Below are 16,257 nucleotides of genomic sequence, written 5' to 3'. Positions count from 1 at the left end.
GAATACAAATTATTAGCTTTTACTTACTTCAGCCCTCGTTTTCGATCGCCACTTTTCCATAGATGCTTTTCACTAACGAGTAGTCGAGTAACGATCAGTCGATCACCAAGACTACCTATGCGTATTGCACACTATACAGGTCCATATCACACACTATCACAATAGTATAGATGTTTGCAATTCGCAATACGCATTTCGCACGAAAAATAAAATAATAATGTCTACTTTTTTAAATTAACACAAAGTACAAACATAATTTTTTGTTTTTGTCATTCGTACCGTCGTACGCCATGCTTGATGCTTTCTCGAATATAGGCGAATACACATTCACATTACACACACAAAAGAAAACTACAAAAAAAACAAACGATTCGTCGAATTCGAATTCCAAAAAAAAAATGATAAGATTGTGACGTCATCGCGTCATCACGGGCTATGTTCGGCGACACGGCGACGACGGTACTATGAAATGAACAGGTTACGGCAGGCATAAGTCGTAAGATTTAAATCAAGGAATCAGCTGTTCACTTTTTATAATATTTCAAATCATGAACATAATCAATCAATTTGATCTTATTATGTACCTATCTTTACCTATTAAATTAGTGAAGTAAGTATCTACCTATGTAACTTTGATATTTTGTACTTGATATTCGAATTCGATCTCATTCTCTCCAACATTCTTTAGTTTCAGATAGATAGAAATGAGATTATTATTCTGTTATTGAGTACTTGAATGTCGCTCGTCAATATCCTACTGAATTCTCAAATCGAAACTATTATTATGTACTTCAAATTTCGATTGTTTTAATCGGTACTCACCGGTCATCTAAACACTGTTTGTAAACCCAACTTTATGCAATGAAATTACTCATGTAATAATTTGCCTTCTGTTATGTAGGTATGCTTCAAGTATAACGTTTCTATTCTCATAGCTTATATGTAATTTAAGCCTATCCTATATGTACTTATATGTATAGGTACTATAAAAAGTAAAACAATTAGGTATTTTATTTTTTCATTTTTTGTTTCAGAAAACCCCATCTTTTTGATTCCATGAATGGCAAGTCAAATCATCGCAATTATTTTCATCGCGTTGATAATTTCATTTTTTGTCTCTAGATTTTCCTCTATCATGAAATTTTTGATTTTATTGTGAACAAAGCTGATTGTGTCGTGGTGATACCCCTGTTCGTAATTTTGAGTGTGTTTGTTTTGTCCAGCTGATTGTTTTCAGATATATTTCATTGTTTCATGAATGGAATGTTGCTTTATAAAAATTGTGTATAATTATTACTTGTCATTAATTCCAAAAAAAAAAAAAAAAAAAAAAAAAAAAAACAGTCAAAAAAAGCTTCTCCTGTCGCTGCTGGATTTGCCGATTTGCCGCTTTTGTGGGCAAGTTTCCAATAAAATCAGTTGTTTTGAATATAATCCCAAGTTTTTTATTGAAACCATGGTTTTGCATAACTACTTTGATTCAAGTGATTGAACATTTGTTTGGGGGGAGGGGGGTTATAATTACAAGATTATTACACCCTATGTGAGGAGGTTTATATTGAGTTTGCTAGGTTGCGTTTTTTAATTAAAGCGATTAATTTTTCTATTTCAGAGGGGAGACATTAGTTTTGATAATACATATACATACCTACATACATACATATTTTCAAGCAAATCAGAAATTTACGAAATTTACGATCGAATTATTGCAGTTTACATATTGTGTTAGGTATTGAGGTTTAAAAATTGAATGTTTTCAAAGCGTTTCAACCAAACTAAATTTTATATTTTTGAAAATAGTGTTGTAAGAAAATCAAACGTTACCCGTTACTCCTATGTTCTCAATTTATTGTAATTAGCGTAAATTTTTAAAAATCCGTCCCGTTTAAAATTTTTCAAGTATTTTATTCCATTCTTTAATTTATGTTGTTCATCAGATACCAAAATTGAATCTCACTTTTTTGTCCTTTTTTTGCTTTCTATAAGTAATGATAATTTTTACATTTCTGCGCACAAATAGCTCATTTCTTTTCGGTATTGTTTGAAATCATTGTATTGTTTTGAATTAAGTGATGAATACTTTTATAAATTTCCATCTAATAAAAAAAGAAATATTGAATTTATAATTCTTGAAGTGTTTTTTAAACAATTGTTCGAATGCATTAGCAAATAAAATAAAAATTGACGTACTAAAAATTATGAGTCAACTGGGTAAACACACCTATTTTGATAAATAATGATCACGCATACATTTCGATTAGGTATCAATACTTGAAAATTCCAAATTTAACTATATACTATTGTCATCATGATTTCTTTACGTAAAAAAAGTAAGTAGGTACAGTAACACTTTTTCAAAATTTCAGAAATACAGAAGGTACCGGTTGTATTTTTTTATAATCAACTTAACTTTATCAAAAATAAAAAAAATAATAATATGTAGATAAGTAACTAAAAAAAATTAAACAGCGAAGCCAATTGGTGGTGGATTAATACTCAAGAGTATTGTTTTCAATTCTCTATAATGACCCAGAACAACTTTGAAAAAATGAAATCTGATTGCTTCGTATACTGTAAATGCGAAAAAAATATATAAATGAAAAATGATGGGCATCAGTAGGTACATCTACACATGTACTGCTGGAACAAAGGTTACGAAAAATTTACCTATAGCAAAAACAACGATGAGAATATAGAAGAAATAAAATGCATCCATCATAGTTTTACTTAAATGCTCCATTTTTCCGTCTGGCGTTTCATAAGTCATATCTTTGAGAGCATTATAAGCAAAAGGTAGAAAAATGATGCTGGCAATGATGACCAATAGAAATCCTAGCAGGAAAAGAGCAGTCACAGCGAGATGAGGAATTAAGAAATCTGGCTTTCTCTGCAAATCAAAAGTATGGTATGATGTAATATTTTCAGAAGATTCAATACCTACTAGTGAACTAGATTAAAAATCGAGGAATGACGTGCACAGATGATACGTATAAGTAATGTATAGGCTGACTAAGTTTTGACGGTACATAATACTTATGTACTAGTGCATATCATACGTACATTGAAAACTCCGTAAAGTGCAGCTAACTCAATTATCAAAAAGATAATTTGTCCAACCAAAAATGATGTACCATATTTTGAAACTGAAATCAACCATGAATTTAAGTTTCAGCTTACAATCATTCACATTCAAATGAAAAAAAATATATACCTCTAAATGGTTCCCGGACATTTTCCCGAAGCCGTTTTCCCGACTGGACATTTTCCCGACACCTATATCCCCGAAACCCAATTTCACGAATGCTATTAATTTTTCCCGAATTGTTATAAATTCGAACCATTTTTTAATTTTTTCCAAAACGTTGTAAATTATACTGTATTTTTTAAAATAATACAAATTTATTGGATAATTTTTTCGAAAAGGGCTATAAATTTGAAGTGTGGAATTTCACAGATTAATGTTGTAAGACAACGTACGGAGGAACTCCATGTTAAAAAAAAAAAAAAAAAAAAAACGAATGACTTCCTTTGTGATTCATACGAGTATTTTTCAATTTTTAGATTTGAAATTAGGTACGTTGAAATTTTGAATAAACTATAAAAAGGAATTACTATCAAAGGAAAATCTAAACCGTAAAATATTTTAAGTAGGTACATTACGTGCCCTTTTGTCAACAAATGAAGAAATTTATTTCAAGGTGGTTAATTCGCATTTGAACTCGTAGTGAACACTACACACCCACATGGTAAATTCAAGTCCTGCCATGGAAATGTACGTATATAGGTGTTGGGAAAACAGGTGTCAGGAATATAGGTGTCGGGAAAATAGGTGTCGGGAAAATGTCCTTTCGGGGAGATATTTCGTGAAATTGGGTTTCGGGGATATAGGTGTCGGGAAAATGTCCTGTCGGGAAAATGTCCAGTCGGGAATATGGGTGTCGGGAAAACGGCTTCGGGAAAATGTCCGGGAATCCCTATAAATAGGTAGGTACTTACATTTTTGATGATTGAAAATAACTGCTACAGTTCCAATCTAAAATAGAATAGAGGAAATTATTATTATTAGGTATTATTTTTTTTAGTTTTTGGCTTGTTGCATATAGATAAATATTTGCGTTGTCTACATAATTCGATGTAAGTGCGCGTTATTTTTAAAAAAATACCCAAGACGCGAATATCGAGAGAAAAAATTCATGTAAGAATGTACGCTAGTACTAAAAAAAGTAGTGACGCTATACTTTCTTTCCTGTGGTCATGTTTTGGTATTACTTCACCAATTTTTGGGCTCATATTACTAAAAAAAAAAAGATGAAACACAATTTTTCCTCCTCATTTTTTGGCGATCTGTACTATAAAATTTAGTAGATATGTAGGTATGTAGGTATACTAATACGAAAAAGTGACCTGGTGGCAACTTCGTTAAATTTTCTTGTAGGTAATTTTTCTTATAGTACATAATTCTCTCAGAACGTTGAAATGTCCATCTTTATTAGGTATTAATTTTTTCACTTACCAAATTCAAAATGACAATGGTAATTGTACCAGTTCTCAACGAAATACAGCAACAACACGAATTTGTTCTTAAGCTACACAATCCTGACATTTTGTGATTTTGATTACAATTGTAAGTACCTACATCCACATATGTATACTTTTTAAAACATTTAAGAATATGAGAAATTCATTAATACACGATATTTTTTCAGCAGTTTTGCGACATTTATGAAACATACTAACATACAGGCGCCTTCTTATAGGTAGGTAAGTACTCGGTAAAACTATCAAAATTCAATGACGTATGCATCAGGTACATTACATACTTCATACGTCGATTTTAGTAAATAAGATAAATTCAACTCTAGTGAGGTATTACAGATAAGAAAATCGATTTTATATTAGCCCATTGAGGTATGGGACCGAATACAGTGGTACAGTCGCGTTTTAATACTTATAAAAATAGGTATACAAGAGTGCAATTTTTCTTGGAACAAATGTAACTGTTCACATTTTGGTAAAGAGTTAGGTAGGCGTTGAGATAAAATTTAATTGCGCATAATTTTCGATAGTTTTCCTATTGTTTCTTGTTTTTGTGACTTAATATGTTGCGCTCTTTATTCAATAGGATGTCAAAAAAGTGACCCTATAGTTTGGAGGGCCATCGTTCCATTGCAACGGCACGTGGGTGGCTGACATTTTTTTCGGATCATTTCAACTCAAAATCTCCAACATACCTACTTCAATTTCAGCGAAATCGAAGACTATGAATTTTTTCAGAGCATCTAGACCAATTTTTTCTTCAAAAAATCGAATTCCCTGTGGAACGAATTTGAAAAAAAAAATATTTCACCACACGCAATCGATTTTAATTGAACTTTCCACCTTTATTTCAAAACATATCAAAAACAAAACCTTGAACGAAAACGTTTTTCACACTACACCGACAGACCATTTTCAATTTTCACAATTATTATTTTGTTCCTATTTTTTTTTTTTAGAAGACGCTTAATTTTTCCGCAAAACCGTTGTCTTGAACGAAACAGTGCATTTTTTTCAATTTTTCTGTAAATAGGTAGATACCTATCTACAAAAATCGACTTTATGCATTTTTATCGAAAACTTATCAATTCGAAATCAAAAAAGAAACACCAAAAATGGAATTAATTAATTCAATAAGTAAGTCAACAATTGAACATCAGGAGACATCAATCCAACAGAACTGTATTGCGTCTCAACCAAAATATGGCCATGAAATGATCATTTCTTCAAATTGAGATTGCGAGAGCATGATAAGACAAACGATTAGTCGTCAATGGGGATTTTTTTCGCATAATGCAATCTATGTACTTAGGTATTTAGAATTTTTGCCTACGTTTCAAAAAAATCCGACATCTTTCAGCCATATCTATAATCAAGAAGAAAGGACAGATTATCGCCATGTTCAACATTTAACACGAATAAATAAAAATTACTGTTGGAGTTTCAATCGATGTAAAGTATGTAGTTTATTTTTAAAATAAGTACACATATAAGAAGAAAATAATCACAATTTAGGTACTAAAATCACAAAATAAGTTACATATTTTACTTCATTTCAGAACTAGACGAACTAAACAAGTTCAACAATAAGATAAAAAAATTAAAACACAACAAAAATTCATTATAATTATCAAAAAAGCAAAAAGAAAAAAAATACTAAATAAGAAATAAACACGACTAATTCAAAAATCACAAAAGTGAAATTATTACATAATATACTTACACTTAGCGACAAAGTACGTCATAATTTTACATTATTAGCATACCTAATCGGCGAATCTAAGCGATTAATACGTATGATCCAAATTTCATCTTTTAAAGCCAATCCTTACAAAAATAATACCTACTTACAATGCAAATACTTCAGGAACATATACAAATGAAAAATAATTTAGGACAAACAAATGCTTAGGCTAGAAAATTTCCAACATTATTCACACAGTATGATACAAAAACACTTTTACAAAATAGGTATTTAAAAAAATTGCATTTTGTTTTTTGCGCAAAATTTGTAAAAAAAAAAAAAAAAAAGTATAGTAGAAGAAATAATAATAATACACTATAAATGATGACTTTCGTAAATGCCTGTACTGAAATCGTGTCCTGGTATCCTTTCGATGACAAAACCTCCGTTTTCTACACCTGCCATTGCATGAGCATGTCCAGATTTTTTATCTTTCTCTGTTGTGTTACCCATCATCAAAGTGGTAATTGCAAATAACACAGAACCTGAAACAATAATTTGTTGGTTTATTAGAAACACATAATTGATAGGTAGGTGCATATAATTTTAGAATTTGTAAGTTAGGGAATCGATAGTATTTCTAAGAGGCAGGCAAGGTAAGTAGAAGTACAAAGTTGAGTTGAGTACAAGTAGTGTAGGTAGGAATGCTTATTTCTCCAAATCTTTAAGCTGTACAATAAAGTACCTAGGTACTTATATACCTATGTAATATTAGAATTTTGTACCAAGAATAGCTCATCAAAAACATTCGTGAGAGATTTGTTGTACAGAATAATTCAGCACTACGATTTGTTACTATAAGTACTAGTAGGTACTTTACTTACCTAACATGCACCATCATTTGAGAATGGGTTAGGTACTAGAATAAATTTTCATATGTAAGTGATTAGATAGGCAGGTAGGATGTTTTAACGCAAAACTTTTATTTTCTAAAAATCAAAACTGAGTTCAGAACTTCAGATGCTGAAAACTTCACATTTTCCGGTAAAATAATAGGTACCCAGGTACCTTACCTACACGCCCCATATGAGAATGTCGAAATGATCTCGCAAAGAGTGACGTCATACAAACCATGAAAACAATTCTTGGAGCGTAAAAATGTAGGTAGGTACCTATTTAGGCCAACAACAATGAATAGGAAAACATGAGAACCCTTATTAGAAAAAACTTGGATAATCTTTCATGGAGAGAGAATATTTCTCCGGATTCTACCACAAACATCTTGGTGGGCGGTGGCGGTAGTATTCTAAGGTTATACTTCTGGCTTCATGCAATAATTGTGAACTGAGTACCTAGGTCTAAACATCGAGTAGGTATCTAGGAATTCGAATAAGAAATGAATTGAAAATGAAAACAGTACTTACTGACTAAATAGAAACCAGCGTAAAATATGGCTAGCGAGTGTCGGTATGAACTTGCTTTCCGGACTGGTTCAACAAGGATAGGCAAATTTCCTCCAATATTATTCATCACAAATAAAAATACTCCAACTGTAGTTGAACGTACTGATAATGGAACTATTTCAACGAGAATGGCGAATAGAATTCCGAACCACATTTCAGCTGAAAAATAAAAATTAATACTTATTAGTACCTATATCAAAATCTGTTCATTACTGAGTTCAATCTGTTCAAAATATGTCGTTGCTCAGTTTTCGCACGTAGGGCATCGAACTTGGGCCATAAAATTTTTCATTACTTACATAGGTACCTAGGTATTTATTTGTCTTTCTATAACTTAGGTACTCGTATGATAAGTAAGTATATATTTAATGGAAGAAAAACAATTAAATTGCATAGAGGCATCCTTCTTGTGTTGCTTTCTACAAAAAAAGGACCTCGATTTATTTCATTTTTTCTGTGTATTCAAGAGAGAAGAAATTCTTCACAAGCTTCCAAGATGAGTTCAGAAATGAAGAGATAGAAAATTTTCATCGATATAGGTACTAGATTAAGAATTTGGGTAGTAGGTATGTACAAGAGCTCATAAAATGAAAATAAAAGGGGAAAAACAGAAAATAGCATAGCGACAAATGATTTAGGTGTTATGTGTTATGCATATCACAACTTTATGAGGTATTTTTTTCGTCAACTCAAAACTAGGTATCAATAAACTTTTAAGCCTAGACTAATTATCCATTTTTCCGAGCAGCTACGATGAACATATGATATACGCGTGATTTTTCAGGCAAATCTTCCCATTTGTCAGAATTTGCATTTGAATGTCATTAAACAAACTAAGTAGAATATTTGGGGAAAATGTGCACAGATATTGTGGATCCGCTTAATAGAATCACCCGTTTAATGCAAAATGGCTTGGTCCCGATTTTCTGTACCAAATTACACAGAAAATCACTCGTTTAATGTAATCAAACTCCCCGCTTAGCAGAATCATTTTATGAAAATATTGAGGTATTTTTGTGAAAATGGCTCGTTTTTTTCATACTTTGAATCAAAAATTTTGGAATTTTTCACTTATTATTCTCTTCTTTTTAAATTTTAATTTCTAACAACTTTCTCTCAAGCGATGATAAAAGGGAAAAGATCTAAACACATAAAAATTTGAAAAATAGATATGTTATGTACCTAAATCGTGAATTTGCGAGTACCTATCCATCTTTTTAGTATGCATGTACATTGTGAAGTTATAGTAAATTTTTTTATGAGAAAATTTTGTTTTTTCAAAAGTTTGCTTTATAGAATCACCCGCTTAATAAAATCATTTGGCCTCGGACAAATGCGACCACAATAAGCGGGGCCCAATGTAGTATGATTTCTGTTGCAGCAGCATTGGTTGAGCAGGTGGATTTTTATTTTAAGAAGAACAAAAATATTCTGTGGATATTTGGACAAACAAAGTTAAGGGAAAACTATTTGTAAAATAAGGCAGGTAATTCCTTTCTTGGATGTTTTGTAAGGACCATATTATTAAATGAAAATCTGTCTAGGAAAAACTATAGTTTACCAAACAGAGAATCATATAATTTTAAAAATTCAGCTATGATAAAATTTCATTCAATAAGCAAGGTTTTGAATGAATTCAATAAAGAATCAGATTTTTTTAAAATAGGTACCTAGTACGTACTCGTAATTCTTTGAAGCTCTTTGTTGCTAAAAATTCTAAAATAAAATAGGTACCTAAGTACGACAGTTTTCAATTTATTGATATTTTCATTTGTCACTTTATTTTATTCATGTAAAGTACCACGTACTTATTGCATTCTTAAGTAAGTATTTATAATAAATGTGAGCATTGAAATTTATTTCGCATCACCTCGTTTTCTTGGATTCTGAATCATCTCATGCACAGCATTACTTAGGGCCGAATTCATAGACGTTACTCAAGGGACACTTGGCTAAGTGGTGAATTTTGATTCAATTTTTCTCACAAACGAATAAAAATTTCATATTTTTAAAATGATAAATCAATACTTCGGAGTCTAATCTCTCAATTTAATAAAAAATAAAATTTCAAAAATTCAATCACGCCTGGAAAAATTGCTTCAAAATTCACCACTTAGCCAAGTGATCCCTAAGTAACATCTATGAATACGGCCCTTAGAGGCTACGACCATAAAAATAGGCCATTCCTTTTCAATTTTGAAAATTAAAAAAAAAACACCAAATCGATTTCTTTAAAAGAATTGGTAACCACAGAATTTGTGAATTGAAATTTGAAAGGTAGATACCAACAATTTTGAATAAGAGTGCATAAAATTTGATCACAGAGAAATCTTTTTTTCCTTAGACGGAAAAATGTAATTTAGGAAAGGAGGGAAGAATGGGCGCAAAATTGTAATTTAAAAATCTGAATCCGAATTCCCATGCAAAATGATAAATAGGGGATTCCTTTCTTGTAAAAAAATGTTGAATGACATCTTACAAGTTTCCCTGATCGAAATGAATCATCAAAAACACTATGTAACATCCACTCATAAAACAGATAAAAATAACAACTCATCATGTGCTCAACTAACAACTTACATGTGACAAGTATGAGTAAGACTAGATAAAAGTATTAGATAGGTAGATATGTAGGTAGTTAAGTATGTACCTACCTACTTGTTACTATAACTAAAAAGCATTTTTTAAAGAGTACGTAGGTGAAGCACCTACAGCTATCCATCGACGAAAATATAAATCACAAAAAGGAAATGTTCTATCAAGATGAGCTTTTGCCGCCATCTAGCAAAAGCTCGATGCAACAGTAATTACAAATTTTAAAACGGTGCAGCGGTACTGTAATGAAATTCGAAGATACCACACAGCGAAAACCACGTTTTTACTTCTTTGACGAGTTTTAACTTTTAAGTACTTACCTACATTTATTGTATGCCCACAACTTGAGACATCCATGCGTTATTATTATTAAATACTAAATTATGATGAAAAAATTATTACGTAAATTCGATAGAGTAGGTTCACGATGGAAAACCGTTCTCTGTAGCAGGATTGAAAAATAAATTTTCACATGTAGGTATTAGATAGCCAGGTAGGTAAGTAGGGAGGTATTATTTCGAATTTATCCTTAACATTGAATTTTTTCATTTGAACGTATGAAAACAAAAGAAATCCTCTAAGCCTAAGCCAAATAAAAAGACAGCTCGAATTCCTCACAGCGAACATACACGCTCAATTTACCTAAATTCATAATTCAACCAAATTTAAGCAACAAAATCTGTTCTTCATCATCATGTTTATAATAATATAATACAGATAACACGCATTCGAGAGACAAAACAATAACTTAATTCACACAACATGTCGTTTCATGATCGCATTGTTTGCCTTATGATCTTTTACAAAATTAATAAGAACTCTCGAAATGAAAATGTCTATACTCTTTTATTCTAATTTTATTCGCCAACACTTTGGAAAATTATGCGCATATATTCCAAAAACAAGGCACCGTTTCGCGTTCACAATTTTCATAAATTTTCACTCACCATAAAAAATTCAAATATATACAGCACGTTTGTGTTTGCGAACAACTGTACTGCACTACAAGAGGCGAAACACCGACAAAAATTTCCTGGACTTTTATATTTCGATAAAGACATCCACATAAATTTCAAATATACCGAGTGGTCTCTTACATTATTACCCAAAACACGTCTAAAAAGCCACGAAAATCGAACTTCGCACGTTTTATTACTACATACCTATATGTCATGTCATTCGGATTCTTGCGACGTATTTTCACAAACAAATCAACCATCGTGTAAGTAATCAAATTGACGCTTGATAGGTAATGATATAATTTGTTATCGCTCAATCGAGCTGTTTTAAAATTAATTTTCTATCGAAGTTCATTTCGAATATAATTTCCTTTTCTTGTCATATATCGGCATCCCGACTTTGTATACATACCTACAACATGTCCTGGGCTACCTAAGTGACAGTATATGAAGGTACTCTTTAAAAATATCCATCAAGAGCCTCTTCAATTTCGAATTTAGGCGAAGGCGAAAAATTATTATAGCCAAATCCGTTCTGTTTTCGATATACTATTCTTTCTTTCCGTCAAAAATGCATTTGAATATATACTCTTTTACAATCTGGATCGTGCCCGCGACTTCAATTTTTAAGATATGCAACACAATCATTCATCTTGAACACCTCTGAGCACCGTAAGGTAGTCGATTGTTGAAAAAATTATCAATTTGTGGCTTAAAAGAAAATCGATGACGATCTTCATTATTCATATAAAATACTTCTTGATTGATTCGAGGTATTAATAATTACTAAAGAGTAATTCTCAGAAAATGGTAAAATTTGTATAAATGGCAAACTTCTTGCAAACTTTTTTTCTTAGAATCACCCCAAATAACATCGAAAAGTCGTCATGTAAAATTCTGATCTTAAGATGATCTGAAAATCCTCTCTCATATTTCTTCAAATTTTGATTTAAAAAAAAAAAACGAGTTTTAATGTTTTAAGAATAACAATTTCCGAATAATCATACCTAAATAAACGGTAGAAAATTATTTGCATCGAATGATGACGTTTTTCCATCGTATTTTATGTATTGAAATCAAACTAATCATACTTAAAAAGAACGAAGAATTAATTGGTTGAAATTTTCCAAAGTTGAAAGCGAAATGTTCCTACTTATAGTATAGGTACCAATGTAACATGGCAGAAGGCTTAGGTTCCAGTTTTAAATTATAATTAGCCTGCAAATCGACTGAATATTTTGTACCGATTATTGTTATGAAAGTAATCGATCAATCTAATAATCGTTTATACTTAATGGACATGTCTATAGAATATGGCCTCTCAATATACTACAACATACAGCCTTTCTTTTCAGAATTTTAACAAATATTGATGGGTACTCTGTTAAACCCACGCTTTGATTTTAACCCTGTAATTACATTACAAACAAGAGATATTATTTAGTATAATTAATAATGCGTAATTTTCATAGAGAACGTTTCAACAAATAGGAACTGAACACTGATTTAATTCTTATAAATGTACCGGGGTAGCTCGTTTGTTGATAAACTATTTTCGACAAAAACCAACGAAAACGTCATAACATTATTTTGATAGGTGCTGGCTATGTTCACTCATATTATCGTTACTCACAATTCAATTAACCTATTCAAGAAAAGTGAATTGTACACTTACCGAATACGTAAGAAATAGCTAAAGTAACCATGGCACCGACAGGTTGTAAGTATATACTTCCGAAAGCAAAAGGAGTTGCAATTAACTAAAAACAAAAATATTATAAAAAATAATAAATCAACATGCTATTGTTCTCGCGTGTTCGAAAAAAGTTTTACATTATATTCTAAATTTAACATGTGGGTGAAGAATCAATTTTTTAATATAAATGAAAACAAGAAAACGATTCCCTCCCCCTCTCTCCTCCTTTTTTTATACGTCGTATGTAGGTATACGAGTATAAGAGCTGACTGCATCCGAATCAAAACATGAGCAGAAAAGTGTTAACTAAAATAATGATGAAAAAAATCATTAATTTTGCTCACGAATCATACGTAATACTTCATCTACGTACGTATACGAGCAAAAAATAAATATTTTTCTAACCATTAATTTAAACGTGTCTTATGGAATTGAGTCAAGTATATAATTACATTAAAAGAAATGAAAATGCTTACTTGACTAATGGCCAACACAGCCACTCTCGACCTAATACCCATTTTAGCGGCCACCTTATCCGATAGAATTCCACCAGCAATCACACCCGTACTGCCGACTACAAATGTCACAAAGAATAACCACCAACCGAGATCGTAATTTGGGAAAATATCCCTGTAGAAGAGATCAGCGTTGTACGCGAAACATATACCGCCTGCGGAATATAAACAACAAAAAATATTTCAGTTTTTGTTCTGCTTTTACGTACCCACCGAGGCTGCATTTTTTAAAATTATAAACAAAGCTTTTCTGTTAACCTGTGTGTCTTATGGAGGCTGCTATGCATAACATAATGACACGGGGTTGTAACAGAACTTTCCAAGCGTCTTCTTTTTTCTCTTCTTGTTCTAGTTTCGTGTCCATCACTGTTCTGTTGGCAACCGAATTTTCATTGTTTTCTTCTCGTTCTTCACCGATAGTTTTTCTAGCCGGTTCTGGGACCGTTAAAGCGCTCAGGAATGCGATTATTAAACCGAATGCTCCACTTATGTAATATGCCATTCTCCAACTCTGCAAAACAATTAAAATTCAGTATTTATTCTTTATTCACTACTTACACAAGTACTAAGTAAACATGAGAAAACTGTCAAAATTTTGAAAATTGTACAAAAATTATCTTAAAAATTGAAACCATTGCTCTGATTATTAAGTTTTCTTGTTTGAAAAAAAAAAGAAATGTTCAAGACTTCATCTTGACTTGTTTTCTGTATTAGGTCTAATCAGTCACACAAATTAGAAGAATATGAAAGCTACGACACCGAAATCAATTCAATAATCTTTGATTATGGACATATTTGAAGAAATTATGGTAGGTACCTATTTGAAACCCATAATACCTTGAAAGCATTCGCGAAAAATGGCAGTTTTTTTTTAGAAATAAGAATATTGAGAAACCTTTGAAAAAAAAATATGAATAGTAAAAAAATGTCTTTCCTTTGATCGCGCAATAATTTTTCATGGTAAGATTTCTTCCAATTTCCCAATTTCTTTTAGTTAAACGAAACGTAGACGGGAGGTTTTAGGATCAAGTCTAAGGACGAGCTTTTTATTGACTTTTTTTTGGATAGTTTTTTATTTCTTTCAAAAAAAATTAAATTACAATTACCTATAAGTATAGGTATATAACCTCGAAGCTATTATTTTTACTTGATAAATAATTCATGGATTCATTTCTAAGCATGAAATGAACACGTTAATTAATAAAAATTATGTTCCCAAAATATCATAAAATTATCGATGGTTGAAAAATTGTTATTATTTCCAACAATCAACTTTTTTTTAGTGCAGTAATTTCAAATTAAAAAAAAAATTATCTGCCTAGTACCTATATGAAAAACTTAAAATATCGAGATTGGGTAACAATATGAAATCCCACATCACAGATCGTGTAAACCGTAATGCACTAATTTGAAATAAAGTATGTACTAGGTACTCTAAACCAAGTCTCAGTAGGCCAACTCCTCCCCTTCCCACTACCTGTTCAACTCAAGGATTGCCACCGAACTCAAGTCGTTCAGCTACAACTAGGTAGGTACTTTTGAAAATTGGAAAAATAATGATAAAAATCGATGCTCCCTACACCGCACAGAACAATCTCATAAATTACCTATTTATGTACATTGTACCTACGTAGGTAACAATAACGAACAAATAATAATCAAATTTCAAGCAATTACCTGTCCCCATAAATCCAATTCGGTAATATATCGTCCAATTGGAAAAGCGAGACCGATTCCAGCATATATGCCCCAGTTAAATATCGACATAACCAATCCTCTTTTATCCTAAGAGAAAAAAAAAATACAAAAAGAAAATTAATAACGAGCTCCTGTAAAACATGTTCCGCAATGTGCAACGCGCGAACGTTAATTAATTTATCGTTAGATTCGCCGTAAATACATGTTATGGCGATGGCGGTATGATATGTATAAAATTTACTCGTGTTGAAGCGCTTTTACCTACAATTGACGTAGGTGTTACCTTTTGAAATTCATTTCTAATATAACTTCGCATTGTTTACATTATTTACGCGGCAGAGGCGAACAGCTTTTGCAGTGAAAGTCGAGACTTTCGAGTTTCTCTAATGTTCCACCAGATACGTTTTAATAGAAACACACGCTATGCGCTGTAATAAATTTTAGTGAAAATTTTCCCACCAGATTCTCAAGCTTACTATGTACCTACTTACACCTCTTGAGTCTTCACAGTCCTCGTCTTCCCTTCGTACATATAATGCGAATGTGACGCATATTTTGCTACCTAAATTAGTACCTACGATAGACCTTAATATCGTTGCAAACACCATCTTTCAGACTCACCTCTGGAAATAAATCCGATAGAATACCCGTCGACAATGGATTGCAACCAGCTTCTCTGAAAATTTCAATTCAATAAATTATAGGCATGTTAAAAAATTAACGTGCATAATAAAATTCCTCTGAAAAAGGTATCTGAATCGGCTCCAATACATATAATATATATTTAAAAAAAATATTATTAAGGACGTTGCTCGCATATCTAGAATCGTATTGAAATGATAAAACACGTTTTTCCTCAAGGAAAAGGAACTCAAACATCTCAAAAGAAATATCGCTATCTTTCTTTGTGAAGATTTTTTCCTTCCAAAAAAAAACTGCGTAAATGAAAAAAATACCAATATTAGTCAAGTTTATTTTATCGCGACAATGAAAATACTTTTTAAATAAGTCTTTCAAAGGACAAAAGCTTGAAGCCTTCAAGCTACATAAAATTAACTATCAACAGACTACATTAAAATCGATATCTCCGCAGTATTTCTACCGAATTTTG

The 16,257-nt window shown here is 31.5% G+C and overlaps 2 protein-coding genes across 3 annotated transcripts in view; both read right to left on the bottom strand.

The window, feature by feature from the left end:
• Nucleotides 1–2,369: 2,369 nt before the first annotated feature.
• Nucleotides 2,370–4,770, bottom strand: LOC135832390 (uncharacterized). Its single transcript, XM_065345608.1, has 5 exons — nt 4,514–4,770; nt 3,997–4,033; nt 3,061–3,143; nt 2,668–2,887; nt 2,370–2,571 (listed from the first exon to the last, which is right to left on the bottom strand). The coding sequence occupies exons 1-5, from the start codon at nt 4,601–4,603 to the stop codon at nt 2,462–2,464; spliced, it is 540 nt and encodes a 179-aa protein (XP_065201680.1). The 5' UTR covers nt 4,604–4,770; the 3' UTR covers nt 2,370–2,461.
• A 1,201-nt stretch (nt 4,771–5,971) lies between these two features.
• Nucleotides 5,972–16,257, bottom strand: part of LOC135832388 (protein spinster homolog 1) — a 64,012-nt gene continuing 53,726 nt past the window's right edge. For both annotated transcript variants that reach the window (XM_065345606.1, XM_065345605.1), the window contains exons 5-11: nt 15,768–15,822; nt 15,126–15,233; nt 13,707–13,959; nt 13,410–13,603; nt 12,913–12,997; nt 7,645–7,842; nt 5,972–6,765 (exon numbers count right to left, since the gene is read on the bottom strand). In XM_065345606.1, coding sequence (XP_065201678.1) covers nt 6,596–6,765; nt 7,645–7,842; nt 12,913–12,997; nt 13,410–13,603; nt 13,707–13,959; nt 15,126–15,233; nt 15,768–15,822 — 1,063 coding nt within the window. In that variant the 3' untranslated portion in view covers nt 5,972–6,595. The remainder of the gene's footprint in view (nt 6,766–7,644; nt 7,843–12,912; nt 12,998–13,409; nt 13,604–13,706; nt 13,960–15,125; nt 15,234–15,767; nt 15,823–16,257) is intronic.

This window comes from Planococcus citri, chromosome 1 (assembly GCF_950023065.1).
Source record: "Planococcus citri chromosome 1, ihPlaCitr1.1, whole genome shotgun sequence".
NCBI classification, from domain to species: Eukaryota; Metazoa; Arthropoda; class Insecta; order Hemiptera; family Pseudococcidae; genus Planococcus; species Planococcus citri.
The sequence above is the reverse complement of the archived record's forward strand: the minus strand, read 5'-3'. Positions and strand labels throughout refer to the sequence as shown.